The sequence below is a fragment of the Echiichthys vipera genome, assembly GCF_963691815.1.
Source record: "Echiichthys vipera genome assembly, chromosome: 3".
In the NCBI taxonomy this organism is placed as follows: domain Eukaryota; kingdom Metazoa; phylum Chordata; class Actinopteri; order Perciformes; family Trachinidae; genus Echiichthys; species Echiichthys vipera.
Window position 1 is genome coordinate 11,467,896 of NC_139828.1, and position 22,435 is coordinate 11,490,330.

General features: G+C 39.4%; 2 protein-coding genes across 2 annotated transcripts; one reads left to right on the plus strand and one right to left on the minus strand.

Moving 5' to 3' along the window:
• Positions 1–3,473: 3,473 nt before the first annotated feature.
• Positions 3,474–21,695, minus strand: ghrhrl (growth hormone releasing hormone receptor, like; the record flags this gene model as incomplete). The annotated part of the gene is made up of 13 exons (XM_083940358.1): positions 3,474–3,575; positions 4,833–4,874; positions 5,580–5,709; positions 6,579–6,670; positions 6,843–6,912; positions 7,346–7,406; positions 7,898–8,051; positions 8,233–8,365; positions 9,334–9,437; positions 10,236–10,327; positions 11,507–11,614; positions 12,170–12,272; positions 21,642–21,695. 13 exons carry the CDS (start codon positions 21,693–21,695, stop codon positions 3,474–3,476), a joined length of 1,245 nt encoding a protein of 414 aa, XP_083796484.1.
• Positions 16,282–19,110, plus strand: LOC310966823 (UDP-glucuronosyltransferase 2C1-like; the record flags this gene model as incomplete). Its single annotated transcript, XM_083940751.1, has 3 exons — positions 16,282–16,572; positions 16,664–17,380; positions 18,508–19,110. The coding sequence occupies 3 exons, from the start codon at positions 16,282–16,284 to the stop codon at positions 19,108–19,110; spliced, it is 1,611 nt and encodes a 536-aa protein (XP_083796877.1).
• Positions 21,696–22,435: the final 740 nt, after the last annotated feature.

A 22,435-nucleotide genomic window follows, 5' to 3' on the forward strand; every position in this document is an offset into this window, starting at 1 on the left:
GCTCCAGCAGCCACTTGGAACAATCTGTAAACATAATGAATGACGAGGCTCTACAGTAAATGTCTCAGTTGTTTGAGCCCCCCGCTTTTAGCTGCTGCTTACTAATCTGCTGTAGTAACATTTTATCTGTTTTTTTGCACAAAACTGTACAGCTTTCTTATTCTAGTTGACATTTTTTGTTTATTTATGTATTTTAATAGCCTAGTATCTTTTTTTTAATGTTCTATATTTATGTTGTATGGAAGCCCATTTCCGCCAGTCTGATGGAAAACCCTGTAAGTCATTATAATGAGATACTAAGTCATTATAATGAGATAGTATCTCATTATAATGACTTAATATCTCATTATAATGACTTAATATCTCATAATAATGACTTAGTATCTCATTATAATGACTTAGTATCTCATTATAATGACTTAGTATCTCATTATAATGACTTAGTATCTCATAATAATGACTTAGTATCTATTATAATGACTAAGTATCTCATTATAATGACTTAATATCTCATAATAATGACTTAGTATCTCATTATAATCACTTAGTATCTCATTATAATGACTTAGTATCTCATTATAATGACTTAGTATCTCATAATAATGACTTAGTATCTATTATAATGACTAAGTATCTCATTATAATGACTTACAGGATCTTTTTTTTCCCCATCAGACTGGTGGAAATGGTCTTCCATAATGTTGCAGTACTTTGCTTAATGGTTTATTTCTTTTAAATTATATTATTAGGAATATTTCTTTGGATAGGAAAACCTACTTGGCAATAAACCCCCCCTATTGATTCATTCATTGTTCCGTCTGCAACTGTATACTGTATAGACCAGCTCAAAGATGTAAACACAAACATACTTAATGTGTCCCAATTTACTTCCTGTTGCAGTGAATGTGAATGACATCAGCTGGCAGCAACAAGGACCAAGGCTGTTGCCTAGCAATGGAATTACATTAAAAAGGTCTATATGCTGTTTTTTTTTTTAACCAGGTCTCTTGTAAAAGAGGTTCAAACTCATAGTGGGACTAATGCACTTATGTTGTCAGTTAACTGGAGGAAGTCTGGTTCTCTGCTGCTGATCAGTGAGCAGCTCTACTGGATTACATTAGTGCCTTGCTCAAGGGCATAGCTGTTGAGTGAAGATGTGTCATTAACATTTTCTGTCCAGATGTATCCAAACATTATCTGGAGTCATCTGTCAAATTTCTCAAAATATACCCATCTTGTATAAATGTTTGCCAAAAATGTGTCAATTCCATTTTTGGCATTTGCAGGACGTGCATCAAGTGAGACGCACATTGTACAGCAGTGGAAGCTTGATTTGTCACTAAAGTTACAGCAAACCAAACCAAAGTGTCAAGCTGTGACTTTTTAAATGTAGATATCAATTCATATTTATACTTCTCCACACCTCCACAGTTTAACAGATTAAGTTTAACACGACTGTTGATCTTAAAATGTCTAAAATATGTAGTTAAACACATGGATACCTCATCATAGCAGCAGTTTGAAAATAACGATGTTGGCTGGTTGGAAAAAAATACCATTGTTTTACAAAAGACACTGCTCTTAAGAATCAAATTTATTAAGGTTTTCCTTATGAAGCATATTTGAAATTTTACAAAATATTTCCATGTTGTTTTTAAGAATGACAAAGCTTCATTATATGAATTACATGCAGCCACAAGGAGTTTGATGGCTTTAGCTTTTATCACTGTTTTAACATTTTGTAGCTGCCAGCTGATGATATCTTAATTTTGTGAAAGGTTGCAGAGAACCACAATGAAGCTGAGTAAACATCTTTATGCTTTAACCTGCATGAACACGTTTTGAGGCACGAGGCACAAGGAAAGCAGCAATATCCAAACGAAACAACAGTCTGACAGAATACATTTAGTTTTTGGCAAACAGTTTGTAAAAGAAACTCCTTTGTAACAAGTAACAACACATAAAGAACGCAAATATGAATCTAAATTGCATACAAAAAGGTCTAACAAAAATGTATGGGAATTTTTTTGATCCATGCAGTTCAAACTATTGTACAACATATAAGCGTCACATATATTGACAACAAATCATTTAGAATTACTACCACGATAACGTTTACGCTCATGTTTTTTTTAATTTGCGACCACAGGACATGAGTCTACTTTACAGTAAAGTGACTCTCAACGGTGTTCAAGCAGGTGCAGGTTTCACTCCAAAAAAATAAAACCACACTATAGCAGCTAATGCTACGGCTCAACATGAGTACACTCAAATATATTAATTCATTGAGCTGCAATTAAGGTGTTTACTTTCTTTTACCTCGATCCTTACTGTGAATAAATAAAGTACATAGGCTACATACATTCATAAATATTATACAAAAAATTTGAATAAGGACAAAGACCACAAGAAAGCATATTTACAGTACATCTCCCTGTGCGCTGGACCCACAGTCTGAGATAATATGAACTATTATGTAATACATTGTTATAATACCACTGAATAATAAATGAAAGTCACTAAAGAGACCCATTTCAATCCATGTCTCTGTCATGGCAATGCAGCAGTTGTGTTCAGATGAATGGTGTTTGGCCTGTCAGTGGCAGAAGTCCTCCCAGCACAGAGCTTTGGAGATTTGCCTAAATTCGCAGGACGACGTGTTTTTTTTTCAAAATCTCCGATGCTCCGTTCAACAGAGACTTCTGCCGCGAAGAGCCAAACATCGCTCATCTGAACACGATGCCCACGTTGCCATGACACAGATTAGATTAAAATCAGCGAGACGTGTCTTTAATAATAACCCATTTTCACTGCCATGTGAGTCCGCTGAGTGATGATTCGTGAGAGTGATGATTCTCGCGTGTGTCACTTGGCAGTAGGATACAGCATCTATGATAAATGGGATCAAATTTAAATATGCTGTATTTTACTTTAGTAAACAAAAATGTAGACTCGACAAGATAGTGTGTTGTTTTGTCGGTTAAAACCTACGTCCCGATCCAGTGAAATTTATTTACTTAAATTTATAAATGAATGTTAATTAAATGAATGGTTCTTTAACAACAGGCTAAACCCTAAGCACAGCAAAAGTATCATCCTTTAATTTGATCCGTGAGGCCTCCACAGAAATCTTGAAGCTGATCTTTCTAAAGTTGTCGCCACAGTGGCTTTTGGGAAATGCATGGGAAATTGGCAGGATCTGTCTTTAAAATGTGTGTAAAATCTCATGAGATTACAGAATCATTCTCCATGAGAAAGGTCACCTCAGTTCCTCCATTGTGGCTGAAGGAGCGCAGCCAGTAAATGAGTCTATCAACGGGTTTGAAATGAAAACTTACACCATGGCCGACAACCACTGGTGCTGTGCATACTGTGCAGCCTGTTGGAGACGGTGAAGTATGAAGAAGTCAGAAGCAGTCTTCAGTGAATGTCCAAGTAGCATCGGACCTGTAGGATGAGGGTGAAGGCCACCACTAGAAGGGCGTGTCCATCTGGCTGCATTTTGCGGCAGGTGAAACCACACCATAGCTCCGCTCCTGCCACCTCAGCCACTGCATGTGGACCTCTTTTTGGACCTGTCAAACATGCACGTATACATACAGGAAATGCAGTATTAGGCTGTTTTCAAGATGATGCAACACATATATTTGTTCAAGGGGTTATGTAATTGGTTTATGAATAAATAGTGTAAATGTACTCTTTACAGAACACTGTAATATAATGTACTTAAAGCAATAGTTTGACGTTTTGGGAAATATCATTATTTTCTTTCTTGGGAAGATTTAGATGAGAAAATCGATAAAAATTCTTTAGCGATTAAATTTGAAGCTACAGCCTGAATCTTGATAGTTTGGGTTAGCTCTGCCCAACAGCAATAACATCTGCTTACCAGCACCGCTAAAAACCATGTTATATATGCATATATATGCACAAAAACTGTTGGCTGTGTTAAGGGAGTTATGGACAATTTCTTGTCCAGAAGCAATGTTTCTTGGAGTCTACACTGGTTATCTGGCAACTGCTGGTAGCCCAAAAAAAGTCTGGTATAACCCCCTGTAAAAATTGCTTTTACCCTTTGGTGTTTGTATGGATTTTAAACAAACAAGAGATACTGTACATCACTATAGTATACCTGGCTTTACACTAAGCCAACTGCCTGCGAACTGTATATCTAATGACCAGACATGAAAGTGACAATCTTCTCATCCAACTCTCTGCAAGAAAATCAATAAAATAAAGATCAAATAAAGTCTATTTTCCAAAAAAACAGCACCCAAAAACTCAAGAGGTCTTGAAAGGTAAATCCTGAACCCTGAATTCATTGGTTTCTCATGCATCACACGAGTCATCTTATTAGATTCTAAGGCATTTATTTATGTTATTGTAGTATCGGTGGAATTTATGAAGCATTAGATATTATTTCCACTTGCATCAGAATGGTAATTTGTGTTCAGTTTTTTAATCTATAAGAGGATGTCAATGTAGATTGAATAAACTCATCCATTTGTCTATTATAAATGAGTGACTTTACCAAAGAGGCCCTAAAGCACCAAATAGTAAACACTATGTGTACTGAGTATTAAACACAGACTGTGTGACCGCACATTAATTTTAGTGGTTACACAAGTACTTGGGGTCCTTCGCTTATGCAAAGGGAAGAGAGTTACAAATTGTTTTGCTTTTTAAATCCTGACAACCATGAATCGCTCATCCCTCACTGGTATGTGATCTGGATAAGCAGGTTTGCTTTGCAACAGAGAGCTGTAAGTTACTTGTGTGCTATGTTGAATATGTAATAGTAAATGCGTGAGAGTGGCATGACTTGTACTGACCTCTTGATTGAGAAAGCAATAGAGAATTGCTACAAGGAGCCCCTGTAAGAGAGATGGTTTTATTCATTAACATTTCGGATGAGTCCACATCATTAAAATCTCATGTGAAGACAGCTTCGATATCAGATGACAAATTAGATCAGAAGAATGAAAGTAGGCCAGGAAAATCTATTATGCTTCTCTCACACAGCCAGAAAACAAGAGTAGAATAATGAGTGATTTGGATTTCTACCTCCAATGATGCACTGCCTGTGTGTTATCTAAAGGAGACGGCTCTCAACTCTGTTGCCTTTTCTCTGCTCTCTTGTTTTCTGATTACACTAAAACAACCAGACTGAAATTAGACTTATTTGTTTCACCTCTTTCATAAACAAATCCTGTGTTACGACTAGACACTTTGTTACTAGTTTAATCCATAATTCTGTGACACTTCTCTGCCTGAATCCTGATTAATTTGAATTCTCAACAGGAAGGGGAACAGAAGCGAAATCCAATTTGAAGAGCTGGCTCACAAACCAGCCTGTTCCACATGTGACATGAAGTGGCACGGGTTGAAGTGTTTCTGTGTTCTCATGGTATTTGATTACAGACAATATATTGCTGTCAGAATATCCAGTGTTTATATACGCGTCTATATGTGTGTGTGTATGTGTGTGTGTGTGTGTGTGTGTGTGTGTGTGTGTGTGTGTGTGTGTGTGTGTGTGTGTGTGTGTGTGTGTGTGTGTGCGTGTGTGTGCATGTGTGTACCTGGAATGAACCAATGCAGAGCTCGATACAGAGTCTCAGGTTAACATTGAAGTAGTCAGGCAGAAAATTGAAGACCATGTAGTGAGTACCAAACAGAGGGATGAGGAGGAGGGTGGACTTAGTCAGGCGTCTGTTGCACAGAAGGAAAGAAACATGATACAGGAGGTAAAACTACCTCAGGGAGTCATTTAGTGCACGTCTAATCTGAGTGCTCCTCCGTAAAGCATCATGCATGCAGGCATGTAATCAGGTGCCAATCAAGAGGATGATTGCATGTTTGTGTTCGTCTGTGCACGGCTTTTGATTATGCGGTAAACGGTGTCAACAGGTACATGATTCAAAGTGAGGATAATAAAATGTGAGGGCAGAGGAATTCTTTTTTTATAGGGGAACATATCAATCTGCTTGGTGCTATAAAGTTAAGCATCACTCAATGTACATGCCTTTGTCTTTTATAATATCTGAATATGGATGATGTTCATTAACACTTTCAGCCAATTAGTGAGCGTATCTCAATTAGATATTCTAACTCTGGGAAGTAGAAAGGTACATTGACGTGGCCAGAATGACAAGTTTGAGGTTCGGGAGTGACTAAAAGAATTGTACATTGCCACTGTAGTGAATCAACCCCTTTCAAAGTCAAAGTCAGCTTTAGTGTCAATTTCTGCAATATGTGCCAGACATACAGAGGAATCGAAAATGTGTTTGTCTCAAACCCACGGTGCAATAAGTACAAAATATATACAATAATTTACACACAACTTGCATATTTCCCTACATCAAAGTGTCTACTTATCAGAGTGAAAAAGTATTTTAAAAGTTACCCATGAGACCGAGGAAGCTTAACAGTTAAAGATAAGTCCCAGAGACACAACTTTGAAAACTCAAGACTTTACAGGGGAAATATCAAAGCTAAATTTGATAAAAGCGATAAATGCAGTAACGCTGTATCAATGCTGACTTCAGCCTCTCACACTGTGTCTGCGGCTAAAGCATTACCTGTACTGAGAGGAGTTATTGAAGTGGATCAGCCGAGGATTGAGCTTCTGTATCAGGATTCTGATGATGTTCATGAAGAAAATAAAATTGATCTGTTGATTTAAAAAGGAGAATTAAGATACTATTCTAACACGCACAAAAGATCAGATCATTTCTCCGAAAACCATCTCTAAAAGGAAAATAGACAAATCATCTGCATAACAAGCTGTAATCTAGCAATGTGTTTAGCAGTTTCACTTGTTTCTGCACAACATGAGCATTTACCGTTATAGACACAACAATTGGTCCTTTGATGATCCACCAATAGAGCGAGTCCTCTGTTAAGTCCCAGCATCTACAGTATATAGGGAGACATCTTAGCTTTAGTCCATCTGCAGGAGTTCTTTTTAGGTGATGTACAAAAACTTCAACTGACCGTACAGTAAGTAGTACAAAGTGAGTGCAAATTACACATTTGTTTAAAAGGAAAAAAAAGTACCTAAACTTCTCTCCTAATGCTATTAATCAATACATCTTTTAGGAAATTGCTATACATCGTAGCTCTGTTGGTCATTAAAGGCCCAATTTTATGCAATTTTTTAGGCTATTTCCATGTTTGCGTGTTTTAATGTTCAAAAAACCCATTATTTTCGTCATTTTGTCTGTCTGAATATTCTTGTTTTCACCCTCTGGATAGGTCTGGCAATGCAAGACTAGTTGCAAAGAGCTGGCGATATATATAACAAAAGACTCTGCTTTTGGAGATAAAAGTGGTAATTTATACAAACTCTGTGTCCTCAAAATACACCCTGGATCCAATCCACAGGAGGATGAAGAGCAGAGGTACACCTGTGGTAGGGCAGAAAAGCAAAACTAATGTCAGTGAGACGAAACCAATACACACTGAGTTGAGGAAAAAAAAAAGCTGCAAGACGAGGCGAATACACTCCCCCCCAAAAAAAATGTTCGAGTGTGATTTCTGAAAATCACACAGTGCCATTATATCTGCACTCCAAGTTTGGAGCACCAAATTCCAGGGATATTAATAATAACAAACATCTGTTTCTTAAGATCAGAAGAAACTAGAAAGCAGAGAATATTTTAGCATGCTACTTTCGCTCTTTCTCTATGTGCAACAAACCTTGAGCAAAAAAACATTTAATACAGAGAGTAAAATTAAAAAATCTGAAAAATATAAATGATACATCTTTTTAAGTCCCCTTGTTTAATGCCCTTCCATAAATAACCACAAAATAGTGTATTTTTGGGATATCCCAGAATCCAAACTCTGCAGCTCAGCATAACATATGCTGATGAAACGGCACGTCAACGTCTCTCACCCCATCCCAGCAGGCTGAAGCCCCAGAGGCAGCGACGGCTGTGATAAAAGGACGAAAGCAGCAGGGAATTGAGGTAGAGCGCCTCCACCAGGAGCCAGAAAAAATTGGACATTACACAGTAGTGACAGAAGACCACAGACGCTTTACAGGCAAACTGGACAGAAAAGACAGGAAGGAAAAGAAGGACACAGAGTGAATTATAAAGGGGGATTAGTATGAGAGAGGAGGTGCACAGTTGATATGAGATGAGAGTGATAGCCAATCTGCCCACAGGAATTTCTTAGCACAACTAAGCCAACTAACCCAACCTCTTTTCCTCAACATCATTATCTTACTGTGGAAAGGGTGCAGTGGTTGGTGTCGTCACTTGAGAACAGAGTTGCATCCTTTATGAACACCGCCACCGCTTTCAGGATAAAAGTGAGGAAGAGCTGGATGTGAATGAAGTTCCTGGCGCAACGCAGCCTCCTGTTAAAAAACATCAGTTGGCATACACACAATGAATGTACTGCAGTGTTGTAATGCACAATAAATATCAAAGCCAGGTGATCAGAATAACTTCTGCTTTACAACACATTGTTACACCCTAAGAAAATAAACAATACATGACAAAGGTTTTGTGTTTCTACACGCTCCTACTTCTTTTAATCCAGTGAACCGGTGAAGTGGCTGACATTGTATCAATCAGTTTCTAAGTGCACTAGAGGAACTGTTGCCTGTGTTGAAATCCAAGACAGAAAATACTGAAAGAAAATGAGAGATAAGAGCACATAAGGGATTATAGGAAGTCATCATAACACCATGACAACGGATTTAATTAGTTATGTTTGGTTTTCACTTTGGGTTTCAGGGTCAGTGGCTTTAAAATGCTTCTTACAACAGCATCGCTCCTTTTCCCTGAAAGAAGAGTATGACTTTTTTGGTTAAATACGCTTGTTGTTTTCTTTCTACGCAAGAGAAAGAAGACTAGAGTCAACGTGGTTAGCATGATAGGTAGTGGCCAAGAACTTAAGTTATAAAACTACAAATTGTACATTTCAGCTTGTGTACAGATTGAACATACAAGATACAAGATGTTCTTGCACTTTTGGCAGTGCCAGACTAGCTGCTTATGCTAAAATAAGATAAGCTACGTTAAACTAAGCTAATCCCCGCTGACTCTTGCTTCAATTTTAGTGTACAGAGATGGGAGTGTCAAGCTACACTAAGACACCATTTTAAAGTAGTCAAACCTAAAGGCGTCAGTGTCAGGTAGTGTTAAAGGAGTTTTATTAGACCCAGGACGAAGATTGTCTTGGAACAATCTTTGTTGTGGTTGCTCTTGCTTGGCTTTCTGTGGTGAACGGAATGGCCTTCTTACTGATAACAAATAAGTAAAAGTCTGTCTTTCTTTTCTCTGGATAACCACAATTTACATCACTGCCATCTGTTCTTACCTGAAGAGCAACAGTATTAACACAGCAACAGACAGCACCACCAGAGAGATGCTGTAGCCGATGGTGTATATCAGCTTCACCATGGCAAAGTATGACTGCTCTGTCTGAAAGCAAGACGAGGAAGAGGATTGTTTATAAAAGGACGTTCTACTCCAGGCTTTTGAAAATGCTATCAAACCTCAAATGAATGTAATGTCTCAAAATGAGACCAAATGGCAGACTCATGGCTCATGAAAGAAGAGATGACTGCAACAAAGCTTTCTCCATATTTTGGGCTTAATGGCAGTATTAGCCAACTCCCGAATCGACTCAAAAACGTACATAAAAGCTACTTAATTACATCAGAACTTGTATTTAATGATGTTCCAACACTGCTGCTATTGGAAGGTTAGGCTATTTTTTAAAGTCAAGACAAAAGATGCTCTGTATAGCACATAATGTCGTTTTCTGATAATTATCCTCCCAAAACGCTGTCCAGTACAACACCATCCCCATGAAACAACATAATTTGAGCTATTATCTGATGGCCGATGGCAAAACTATTTTTACATGAGGCAAATTTATGTTTGAACAGATTTAATTTTCTGCCCCTGAGAGCTGTCGAGCCAGTTAGCATAGTTGAATCTCAACTTTCCCCAAGATATGCAACGTATATGTGCAGCAGTTCCACCGCATAACAGTCTGACAGGCTGGACTAACATGTTGACAATAGACTCTTGTAACACGGTGCATTTTTCTTTTCTAATTGAGGGTTTCTGAGATTTGACAATTTCTATTAGTTCTTTTTCTGTTGGGTCGTCACCTTGTACCTGTTGCCTCTGCTCCTGTCCTGACCTCTGCCCTTTCAATTTCCCATCACCCAATCCGACCTCTTTATCTGCCTCGCCTCCAGCAACTCTCACCTCAGGAATATCATCATCCACACTGCAGGCGATGCGGTACGGTGGGAAAGGTCTGGACCAACCTTCACTGGTGCAGTTACGGCTCACTGAACCTGAGATAAAACGTTAAAATTTCAAAGAGTCAGCCATGAATTGGTAATCTTCAGATTAGATTCACGAACTTGTCAAGAAAAAGAGATCAATTGTTTGGTGTTTTTAGCCATGCTGGTAATCCCACAACCAAGTCTGTGATCATACATCCTCATTGAGTTGTCAGAGGAAGGCATTGATGGATTATGAGGCAAAAGTTCCCCTGGGCACAGACATGTACCGTAGAGGCCCCCCATCATATTATATAGGGAGAAGACACCCAAGCTCCAAGAGTCTACTTTTAGTTATTTTGTATCGATTTTTAGTCATTTTGCGTCTGTTAATGATTGATTTGTGTCTACTTTTAGTCGTTTTGCATCTTTTATGGTGGATTTGAATCTGTTTTTTAGTCGTTTTGCATCAGTCGAAATTTTGGTTCTCCATAAGGTCATTTTGCACCTCCTTGTGGTGAGTTATGTGGTTGTTTTATCATCTATATTTAGTCATTTTGCATCTTTTTGTGGCGGTTTAGCGTCTATTTTCTATTTTTTTTTGTCATTTTATGTCTCTTTGTAGTCATCTGTGCCGTTTGCAGTCGTTTTGTGTATGTTTGTGGTAATTAAGCGTCTCTTTGGAATTTTTTTGTGTTTTTTTCAGCAACATTTTGTCAGTCAGGACCTCTGACACCTGGGACCACTGAGCCTAGCTGTGTAATTCCAGTAAGCCCATACAGTAATCAATCCACGGATGACAGTGAATGCTCGTTTGTTGTAATTATGGCATGCTTTCCTTTGTCTACCATCCATCTAATATGACATGAATGCATTAGCATTTAATTAGTACAGCCACACATGGCCGTTAGCATGGCTGTAGACTCTTAGTCATGTTAAGACACGTAATGCCAACATGCTTCTTGTTTGCTCTTTTTGTAAAACATTTGTATGGGTTTCACAATCTGCGTACACACCTGCTAATTTACCTGTTAAGAAAAACAAATTTGATTTCAGTCTCTTGTGACAATCTACAGTATCAAGCCTGAGCATGCCTCTAATACACAAAACATTCAAAAAAAAAATCAGTAAATGAATGACTGAACGAGTAAATAAATAAACATGCTTCATGAAATCATTAGATGCTGCTCTCAACATTATTTCAGCGTGAACACCCTTCTCACTCCTTTAATCATGTGAGCCTTTTGTCACCTGTGTTGTTTTTGAAGAAGGAGAAGATGGCAGGACAAGCCGTTTGGACTGTCTCGCCAACGGCTGCATGAGGCCAGCAGGTGACTGCATCCCAGAATGGCCGACAGCCTTTTCAGAGAAGAACAAAAAAAGTTTTCGGGAAAAAAAGGTAAGTATGTGTCTATCAGGGTAGTTCATCGGAAGAGAGACTCCATGAACACATTTATATGAACTGTCATACACTGCCACACAAAATGTATACAGTTTAAATATATACTCATGGAGATACAGTAGAGGTAAATGGGGTGTATCATGCACAGTACAAGCAATAACATTCCTCAAAGCCATAGCTTCCACCTCTGTGTGAATTGTATTAACACAAGGATAAGGAGGTACTGTAGATCTCCAACCAAGAGCTTTATCTTGAGATATATTACATACATAAACCCTTATATAACTATCCTTAATGGTCTCCTCCACAGATGCATCACAGTGATAGATCACCCAGTACATTTTCATTCTGCAGTTGGGACGCTCTGACAACTGATTACTGCCTGTGAAGCATTTATTCCAGCTTAGACTCTTGGACTTAATGTGAACATTTGCAGTATATTTCATATCCCAACTGCAGCCACGCCTGGGTTCATATTGATGCAGGATGACTTTTAAAATGGAAACACACACCTGTGGTTCTGTTGCTCTGCTCTGCAATGTACTGAAGGCAGTGACGCTCTTCTTTCTCCAGCTGAAATATGTACTCGCATTCAGGGTGCAGGCCTGACAAAGCCTAGAGGTAGGAAGTAAGGAAGCAAGGAAGGGATGCTCTATTAGACATAAACAGACATTCAAGCTGAGGACACAGTGGTCTGTTATTTCATGAAAAGGGGATTTCATGTGTATGTCAATTTCCAAAGGGCAGTGACCCACTGTGCCTTTGGCAAGAAATGCTTTCCCTCTAAAACAGTAACCTTTTGACAAAACGTACCAGTGGCATTTAGCAAAATGATCTTTAACTACAGTGAACAGAGAGGGGAAGCTCAGACAATTAATTAAATTAGTTTGTCCCTAAGGACACAGATGATTGTCTTCGCCATCAACTGAGCTCCATCTATTTAGTACCACTCAGAGATCCTTCTGTCATTCTGTCTCTGCTAATGCCTCGGTTTCATGATGCCAAATAAAATCAGAAAAACCGCATTCGCAGTTGGTTAACATTTATCTCAAACTGAAACAAATAAGAATGCCAAACTACTTTTGTTGCCTTAAGCCTTAGTGCCGTGGTGACCTTTTCACAGCTTTGACAACACACTGCAACAGTGTGTGTTTTCTGATAAAATATCTTCATGCTATTGAGTACAGTATTTATCTGTTTACTTGTAATTTACCTTCACATGTTGGTATACTATTATCTGCTTTCATATGGCAGGCTACCTGGATTTTTGTATCTTATTTAGGCAAGTGAAACACATACATACAGCATATTCACATATCTCAAAAGAAATAGCATAGATGGAAGAGAGTGAGCCCAGCACATGCTCTTATTTCCAGTCGCTGGAAATATTCACCAATTCACCATCATGTCAGGCTCTGTCAGTCAGGCTCTGTCAGTGTGTGTGTGTGTGTGTGTGTATGTGTGTGTGTGTGTGTGTGTTAAGATGAAAGAAACAAATGAGACAAAGGTAGCAAAAAGGAGGTATTTATATGCCTTTCCATTTCTGAATTAAAACTTTAAGGATGCTTTTATTTTTTTTCCATGTTGCAGTGCTATTTGAGTCTCTCCTTTGGTTTTAATAGTGAAGATTAATAAAACACAGAGGACAACGTAACAGCCAGACACAACTATAATGAAGTCATCTCTGTTACTAATAGACATATTGTGCAGCCACTTGTTCTGGATTTAGCTTAGTTAGTTCCATTATTCTTTGAAACACCTGAGGGAACTCTTAATGAAAAGAAACTTCAGCGGCTAAATTCCTCTGGGACCACAAACACTCCCTCTGGAGACTTTCTCCCCAGCTTCCTGAGTGTTATCCATTAGGATGCACTCTATGTGTGTTACAATCATTTCCATTAGAAAGATCTGAGCTTATCTGAGTGAGAAACATCTGTAGTCATACAAACCCACCTGGAGCCATTTCATAACATTACATGACTGAGAACGCCTTGCATAGATATGGCTTTTTATCATTATAATGTTGCGCATACAGTTTGAACTGAGTAAGGGTTTGATATTGTCGGAAAAACAAAATTGCTTTGGAAATTGAAAATAAAAGGCCAAACATATAATGGCAGTGCACAAAAATGATGCATTTCAAACAGTAATACATGTTTAGATTCAAACATATTCCTTTATTTGACTGAAGTATCAGTATAAGATATTTGATCTTCTTCACTCGTTCAACAGGTGCCTCTCACAAGAAATAGCCTCCCTTTGAGATTCACATCAAAGGCAAAGCCAAAGCATTTAAAGGATTGAAACTTAAAATGCTGTGTATTCAATCAAGAATAATGTTGCGCCTTGAAATAATACATTTCATAATGGATAACCATAAGTGAAAATGTTTTGAACAGAAAGTGTTTATTTCTGTTTCTCCAACGCAATCACTGACCTCAGCCCTTTCACCTTATTTTGTGTCTAACCGTCACCATGCTCACCATCTCACACACATCAAACAAATAATGGGGTTGTTAGAAAAAAAAAAGCCCGAGCTTGTGTTTGTGCAGCATAACAAACCACTTTAGCAAATATATCAAAATCACCTACAGAAAAAACCCCAATACAGGAAACTAGTTGGAACTGAGCAAAATCCTCCTGACAGTTGTTGGGGGGGGGGTTTAAATAAGCAGGAACAAACATGCAACCTCTCAGCACCATCGCTCCCTCTATTAATGAGGAATAGACGTGTCGAAAGCAACCTGAGCAAATCGCTGTCAATTCTTTGTTCTTAATGTAATGCAAATAATTTAATTAGAGGCGTCATTGAGCAATTTATGCAGCAATTACTGCTCTTCCTGTTCAAACGTACACAAGGGATGCATGAACAAAGCAGGTTATCTTGCCTCCTGCAGAGGAATCAGAGTTTCAGGTTAAGTAGGCTTATGCTTCATGGTGGGACATGTATACAGATATAACAGTATATTGTTCTCTGGTAAACTTGTGTTAATAATTCATTGTTTGAGCCCGGACTGAACAGTGCCAGTTCGAGCATTTATTTTAAAAGCAGAAAGACATGCACTCATGTTACCATAAAGCACACTACTCAAGAGCATCAGCTTAATGGCACACTGTGTGTCAGATGGCAGTCATCATACTACACATGGCTTCCCTGTTTTTTATGCAAGGAGGTCCTATGGAGACATTTTATTCTACAAGAAAGGTGTGCAGTGGAGAGGAAACTAGCAAAGCTTTGAATGGCAGGGGGTGAGGAACAAAGCAAGAGTCAAGACAAGTGGCTGATGACGTGCTCTTGCATTTTAACTGAATGGAGGGATACAGGGAGACACTACGCTGCATTTAAGAGACAGAAACGGAGATAGGGATATAGAGAGATGGGTGGCTGCATAAGGTAGTCTAGATATGAACCATGAAGCCATATGCAAAGCTAAAGGCTCCATCACAAAGCCAGGTTAGCATGCAGACTGCTGTAAAAATATTCACTGAGCAGTGAAGCCCATCATCCACTAACTACCCAAAAAGGGGCCATCAAATTGAGTTCATTTTTTCAGATGTTGCCTTCTTTTTTGATAGCAAATGAGATTGTCTTTTACACTGCTGCTGCTGCTGCTGCTGCGGTAGTATGGCACAGGATAGAAATATAAAACATACAGTCAATCAGAAAGAGAGTACACACAGAGACAGTAGCTGAAGTTCTGATATTTTGTGGAAAATCACTTGAAGGTTTCTTGTTTGCTAAGATAGAATCAACTGGTCGGGACCTCTCTATAGGCGCGTTTACATGGCCCCCAATAGTCCACTAATAATCGGAATGATAGCTCAATCAGAATAAAAAGACCTCATGTAAACACCTTAATTGGAAGAGACTAGCCCGATCAGAATGGATTTTCAATCGGATTGAGAGGGCTGGTGTGAACCTTTTTAATCGGAAAATATCAGCACATAAAAACCAAGTAAAGACTTAAGCTGATCATTCCTCTCCAATTAGAAAAAATATATTCTTTCTGCAAATGTGTGTCCTGTGCTGAAAAACACACACAATGAAGAAGAAGAAGAAGAAGAAGAAAAAGAAGAAGAAGAAGAAGAAGAAGAAGAAGAAGAAGAAGAAGAAGAAGAAGAAGAAGAAGAAGAAGAAGAAGAAGAAGAAGAAGAAGGATTGTTTTGGTGTGTGTTAAGGGTTAGGGTTAGTGTGTTGAAAGCCTTGATTCGCATGGTAAAGAACTGGAGCTCTTACAGTGACCTCCTCTGAGGCCGTGCCGTGTTTCAGTCAATGTCTAATGCCGGATTATACAATGAATAAATCATTTACCATCTCTGGAGTCTGAACACAAATAAAGAATGCTTAGATGAACTCAGTCTGCGGTTGGGTAGCATTACTGTTGCAGCTCTTTACCACGGGTAAGTGAATTTTAAAAATTATCAAATTGTGGTTAGTACCATACTACTTTAAATTCCATAAATGAAATGACCTGTAGTTTCACGTTTATTTTACCAGCAGATACTGTACCTTGATCATTTTTACCTGACAAAACCCCCTGAACTTATTAAGCCCATTTCTCCTCGACAATTATTTGAAGAGGTATCTCATGTGATTACATCTCTCGCTTACATTTCAGGAACTATGCCACTGCATCGTGTTTGTGGAATATTTATATTCCTTAGTGTTTGTCTGATTTCCTTCACACCAACTTGTGATGGAGGAAACATTCTGGTGTTCCCTGGGGACGGCAGTCACTGGATCAATATGAAGATCCTGCTAGAAGGACTTCATGCCAAGGGGCACAGCATCACTGTGATGAGGGCCTCCAACAGCTGGTATATTGAAGAAAAGTCTCCTCTCTACAGCTCCATTACCATTGAAATGAATAAAGGTTTAGACGACTTCTCTGTGTACCTACAGGAGCATATGAAGGTATGTAATTATGAACTGGGCACTAAGGGGGTCCTGAAACATTATTAATGTTATCACTTTTTCACCACTTTTTGTATGCTTTTTTTTTTAGGCGCAGAGAGAGGAGGCATCAGCACTTACTTTCTTGAAATTCACCAAGAATTTTTTCTCTATGCTGTCTCAGCTTCATTCATTGTGGGCTGATAGTGCCCTTGCTGAAATCCTTGGGGATGAAAATATGATCAAAAGCTTAATCGATGCACAGTATGATCTTGTTCTAACAGACCCAGATATACCAGTCGGGGTCATACTAGCCAAGTATCTCAAACTGCCCATGGTGCTCAATGTTCACTCTACCATCAGCGGAGAAGGACACTTTGCGATAGCCCCCTCACCTGTCTCTTATATCCCAGTGTTAGGATCGGGCTTGACAGACAAAATGAATTTTATCCAGAGGGTCAAAAACATGCTTTTCTACGGCATTATAGTGTTCCAGCAGAAATTTATAGTGCAGCCGAACTATGATGCCATCTGTGATAAATACATCGAGGGTGGCTGTGACATAATGTCGCTCCTTCAGGAAGCAGACATTTGGCTTTTCAGGTCAGATTTTGCCCTTGAATTCCCTAGGCCCACGATGCCAAATGTCATTTACATTGGAGGGTTCCAGTGTAAACCAGCTCAACCTCTGCCAGCCGACCTGGAGGAGTTTGTTCAGAGCGCTGGGGAGAAGGGAGTCATCATCATGACTCTGGGAACGTTCGTGAACGCTTTCCCCTTGGAGGTTGAAAATGAAATCGCCAGCGTCTTTGCCAAGATGCCTCAAAAGGTAGGCTCAAGGTTTCACTTTTGCAATGACAATGAAGGTTAAAGGCTGAAATGTGCAGTTCAAAATGCTACCTGTTTGGCTGATATTTAGGCACTGATAAAGCCATTGTAAAATCTATTCAATAAAAGGCAATATTATAATATAATACATATATATATATATATATATATATATATATATATATATATATACCACACCGTAGTGACGAAAAGAGAGCAGAGACCGAAGGCAATGCTCTCTATCTACCGGTCAATCTTTGTTCCTACCCTCATCTATGGTCATGAAAGCTGGGTCATGACCGAAAGAACGAGGTCGCAGGTACAAGCAGCCAAAATGGGTTTTCTCAGGAGGGTGGCTGGAGTCTCCCTTAGAGAGAGGGTGAGAAGTTCAGCCATCTGCGAGGAACTCGGAGTAGAGCCGCTGCTCCTTTGCGTTGAAAGGAGCCAGTTGAGGTGGTTCGGGCATCTAGTAAGGATGCCCCCTGGGCGCCTCCCTAGGGAGGTGTTCCAGGCACATCCAGCTGGGAGGAGGCCTCGGGGAAGACCCAGGACTAGGTGGAGAGATTATATCTCCACACTGGCCTGGGAACGCCTTGGGATCCCCCAGTTAGAGCTGGTTAATGTGGAAAGGGAAGTTTGGGGTGCTAAAACTGCTGCCCCTGCGACCCGACCCCGGATAAGCGGTTGAAGATGAGAAGAGATGAGAAAGGCATTGGTAAAAGACTACAAATGAAGAAATCAGTCCTACAAGAAATATGTAAAAAAACTATAGCCTTGTGATCGACTGGCAGCCTGCACAGGTTGTCTGATGAGTCATGATGAGTTGGGTGTAGAAAATGGATGGATTAATTTAAAGAGTAATTAAACATCTGTGCAACACTTTATACAATGTTCAATAAGTTACTCAAAACTCACTTTTTTAAACTTTCATGTCCTACGCTTTATGCACTTATATTGTTTAAATTTTTGTTTATCTAAAGTGTCTTTACGTATCTTGCTCTCTATATAAAACATATTATTAAAAATACATTATTACATAATCATAATGTGGTGTGGAAAGTACAGACTGCAACCTCATGATACTGTATATCTGCTGGTAAATTCATAATGATTTCATTTTCTGATCAGGTGATATGGAAGCACAAAGGGGAGCGTCCCTCTACTTTGGGCAACAACACTCTCATAGTGGACTGGATGCCACAGAGGGACCTTCTGGGTCACCCACAGACCAAAGTCTTTGTATCTCATGGAGGAAGCAACGGAGTCCGGGAGGCCGTTTACCACGGGGTCCCTGTGCTCGGCATACCCGTGTTCTTTGACCAGTATGACAATCTTCTACGTCTACAGGAGAGAGGGGCCGGAAAGATCATTGAGCTAGCTGATGTTAACAGCCACAGTTTTGAGCAAGGTCTTAACGAAGTGCTCCATCATGACAGCTACAGACAGAATATGCAAAGACTGTCACGCTTACACAGAGATCAGCCAATGGCGCCCATGGATAAGGCCATCTTCTGGGTGGAATATGTGATGCGCCATAGAGGGGCTTCTCATTTACGTACAGAGGCCTATAAGATGCCCTGGTACTCCTACCACTGTTTAGATGTACTGCTACTATTCCTGACTGTAGCAACCGTACTGCTGATTTCTATTTTGGCCTTTTTCAAGTTCCTATTCTGTAGAGGTAACCTGATGACTTTCGTTCCACCTTGCTTCCATCTTGACTCCACCTAGCTCCACTCAACCACCTGGATTCGCTCCAAAGGAAAGTGAGTCCACAAAAACTGGTCAAGCCAATCAGGAGCCCCGGACGGGGTTTCATAGATGCGACATAGCAGAGAAGCGACTGTTTGTGATTCAGACAACAATGGTGGCTCGCATCGAGGCGGCAGGCGTCAACATCAATGCTGCTATTTCACGTACGTCAATAAAGATGACGGACAAGTGGTTTATCCAATCATATGCAAAGATTTTTTTGATAAGGCCCAGCCTCCTGAAATCACTTCCCTATGGAGCGATCTCAGATGGATGAGTGAAGCAGGAGGACCAAATTCATCTGGCGAGAGTCAGGTTACTGTAGAGGTAGAACAACAGCCAAATCCAAGCAACTCTGATGAGGTTGAAATTGTTTAGTATAATGCTACAATGAGTTTTCTAAAGCGTTATATTTAGTATTGGGATATCTATTTGTTTATTTGAGTTAATCAAGTGTCAAATGCTTTTGGACAGATTAAGATTTCAGATGTAAAATGAATCCTTTTTGATAATCTAGATAACTGCATTTCAGCTAGCTAGGTGGCTGCAGTAGTCTTACTGACACCGCATACTTCAAGTCCAACTACAAGTTTGCAAAGAACCTCAGCCAGCATGATCAGCAATGATGAATGCTTTATTCTACTGACACGGCCCCATGGGGGATGAGGTTTAATTTATAATATTAAGATGTACGTTTGGACTTAAACCTACAAATTAGTTTCACGATGCAGGAAGAAATATGACCAGGCAAAAATGTTTGGCATGTACTGTATGTTTGTTTTTATCTTTCAGGCGCTGCTTAAAGTTGCTACAAAATTTCAATCATATCTGAACATCTGTAACAGAGTGAGTGAGTGAGTGAGTGAGTGAGTGAGTGAGTGAGTGAGTGAGTGAGTGCGTGAGTGAGTGAGTGTGTGTGTTTGTGTGTGTGTGTGTGTGTTATGGATCCCATTAGTTCATTATAATTCTCTGCAGTCCTGCGCATTGAAAGTGAATAGACTGAAGTGGAACACGGTGATGAGTGTCTGCCCTGTTCCCATTCTCTCTCTGTCACGCTGATCATCACACCACCTGTTTGCCTGTTTCTCATATTTCTATTCTGTTACGGAAATTACTGAGATGGCCGTGTTCTAATAACCTAATAAAGGTGTTGATTTAAAAAAAAAAGACTGTTGGCGTGTGACTGTGCATATGTGTGTACGAATTGTTGCCTGTCTTGCTTCTTCACGGCTGATTTGCCAAGACGAATTGTACAAATACTGCACATAGTAAACAAAGTGGTTATATAAGCAAACGCCATTCAGTTGTTTTTACTTTCTGAATATCACTAAAGTGAATTAGGGAAAGATAACCAAATTCACACACACACACGCAAGCACGCACACACACACACACACACACACACACACACACACACACACACACACACACACACACATACACATACACATACACACACACACACACACACACACACACACACACACACACACACACACACACACACACAAAGTAATGATAAAATATAACCAGGTCACAGATAACAATAAAAGTCAGCTACATTAGCAGTGCAATTAATGATTTTTGTTATTATACAATAATCTGTAGACAAACTGATTGTCTATAAAATGTCCAAAAAAAAAGTAAATCCGACCAATAGCTCAAAACTAAAAAAAAAGATCAGATAATTATAACAGAAGACTAACAAAAACAGTAAATCCTGGAAAAAACAGTAAAATCCTGGAACCAGAATGTAAGTTAAAACCAGTAAATTTGGGGCATTTTTACCACATGTAATAATTGCTGTTGTGGTCTGGTCATTTGTGCTATATACAGTATATAAATATATATATATAAATATATATACCAATTTTTCACATACCTGTCTATTTTTGTACAGCTTAGTTGTCCTTGTTCTTAGCTCTTATGTCTAAGTTTGCATTAGTGTATTAAGGCCAACTAAGCTGATATATTAATTTATTTACATTTAACACGCACACACACACACACACCACACACACACACACACACAGTTGGAGTTGCAGTCATACACACTTTATATTTATTCACATTCATTCAGTACGCATTACAGGCCTACTTCTGGCTTCAGATCAGTCTGCTGATATACCGTCCTGCAGTGCGTTTTATGATGCAAAACGTTAATGAGAAGAAAATTACTTTGGACCTGCGAGGAACCAAACATCTGCATATCAGGTGCAGGCAGACGCAGGGCGTGCACACACTCGCGCAGAGGCGCACGCACGCATACTCCTTGTCTTGTTTGATTAAAACTCATTACAGCAAGTCATTAATATACATAATAACATGTAGGTGCAGACAGGAGGTAGGTAAGAGAATAAGGGGAGACCTAGTGTTTATTCATCTCTCATAACTAGTTCTCGCAATGTTTGGGATGAACTCTATAGGGCTACACATTACTGCAAAAGAGAGCTTCAAGTTCTCTACGTGGCAAATGTAAAAAAATATATATGTTAAAGTAAATCACTTACAGTTGGAGCCAAACACAAAGTGAGAAAAATCCCTGTGATGTGGAGATTAGACATGTTGCCGCTTCCTCCGTTCAGACAGACTGCTACACACTCCTGCGGGATGTGATGGTGAGACCTCTCTGCCTCCCTGGCCAGGTGGAAATACAACACTTGTCAAGCGTGCAGCAATACAATGTAGCAATTCCGGCGTTTATTTTCAGAATAAAAACTTCCCTCACAAACGTATCAGTACAAACTGGCTCTAAGAACAACATGTGCACATTTCTGTAGCCTTGAAAAGCACAGCCTGCAATACCACGATGAAGGATGGCTGTCTAATAAACCATGCGTGTTGCGCGTTGGTGAAGACTCACGTTTTTCTTTTATTTTGAAGGCAAAAGGAAGCTGGCCGGGAAAGGTGAACGGGATTATTTAATTCATCCCTCTGCTTCGGAGCCTGACCGTATTAGGTAGACAATAAAAATACACACACACACACACACACACACACACACACACACACACACACACACACACACACACACACACACACACACACACACACACAAACACACACACACACACACACACACACACACACACACACACACACACACACACACACACACACACACACACACACACACACACACACACACACACACACACACACACACACACACACACACACACACACACACACACACACACACCTAATTATCTCATATCATTAATCAACCAATTTATTGAATGTTATCCTTACAGGCTATTTTCCCCACCTGATGTCCAATAATGTAACACAATTACAGCGTTTT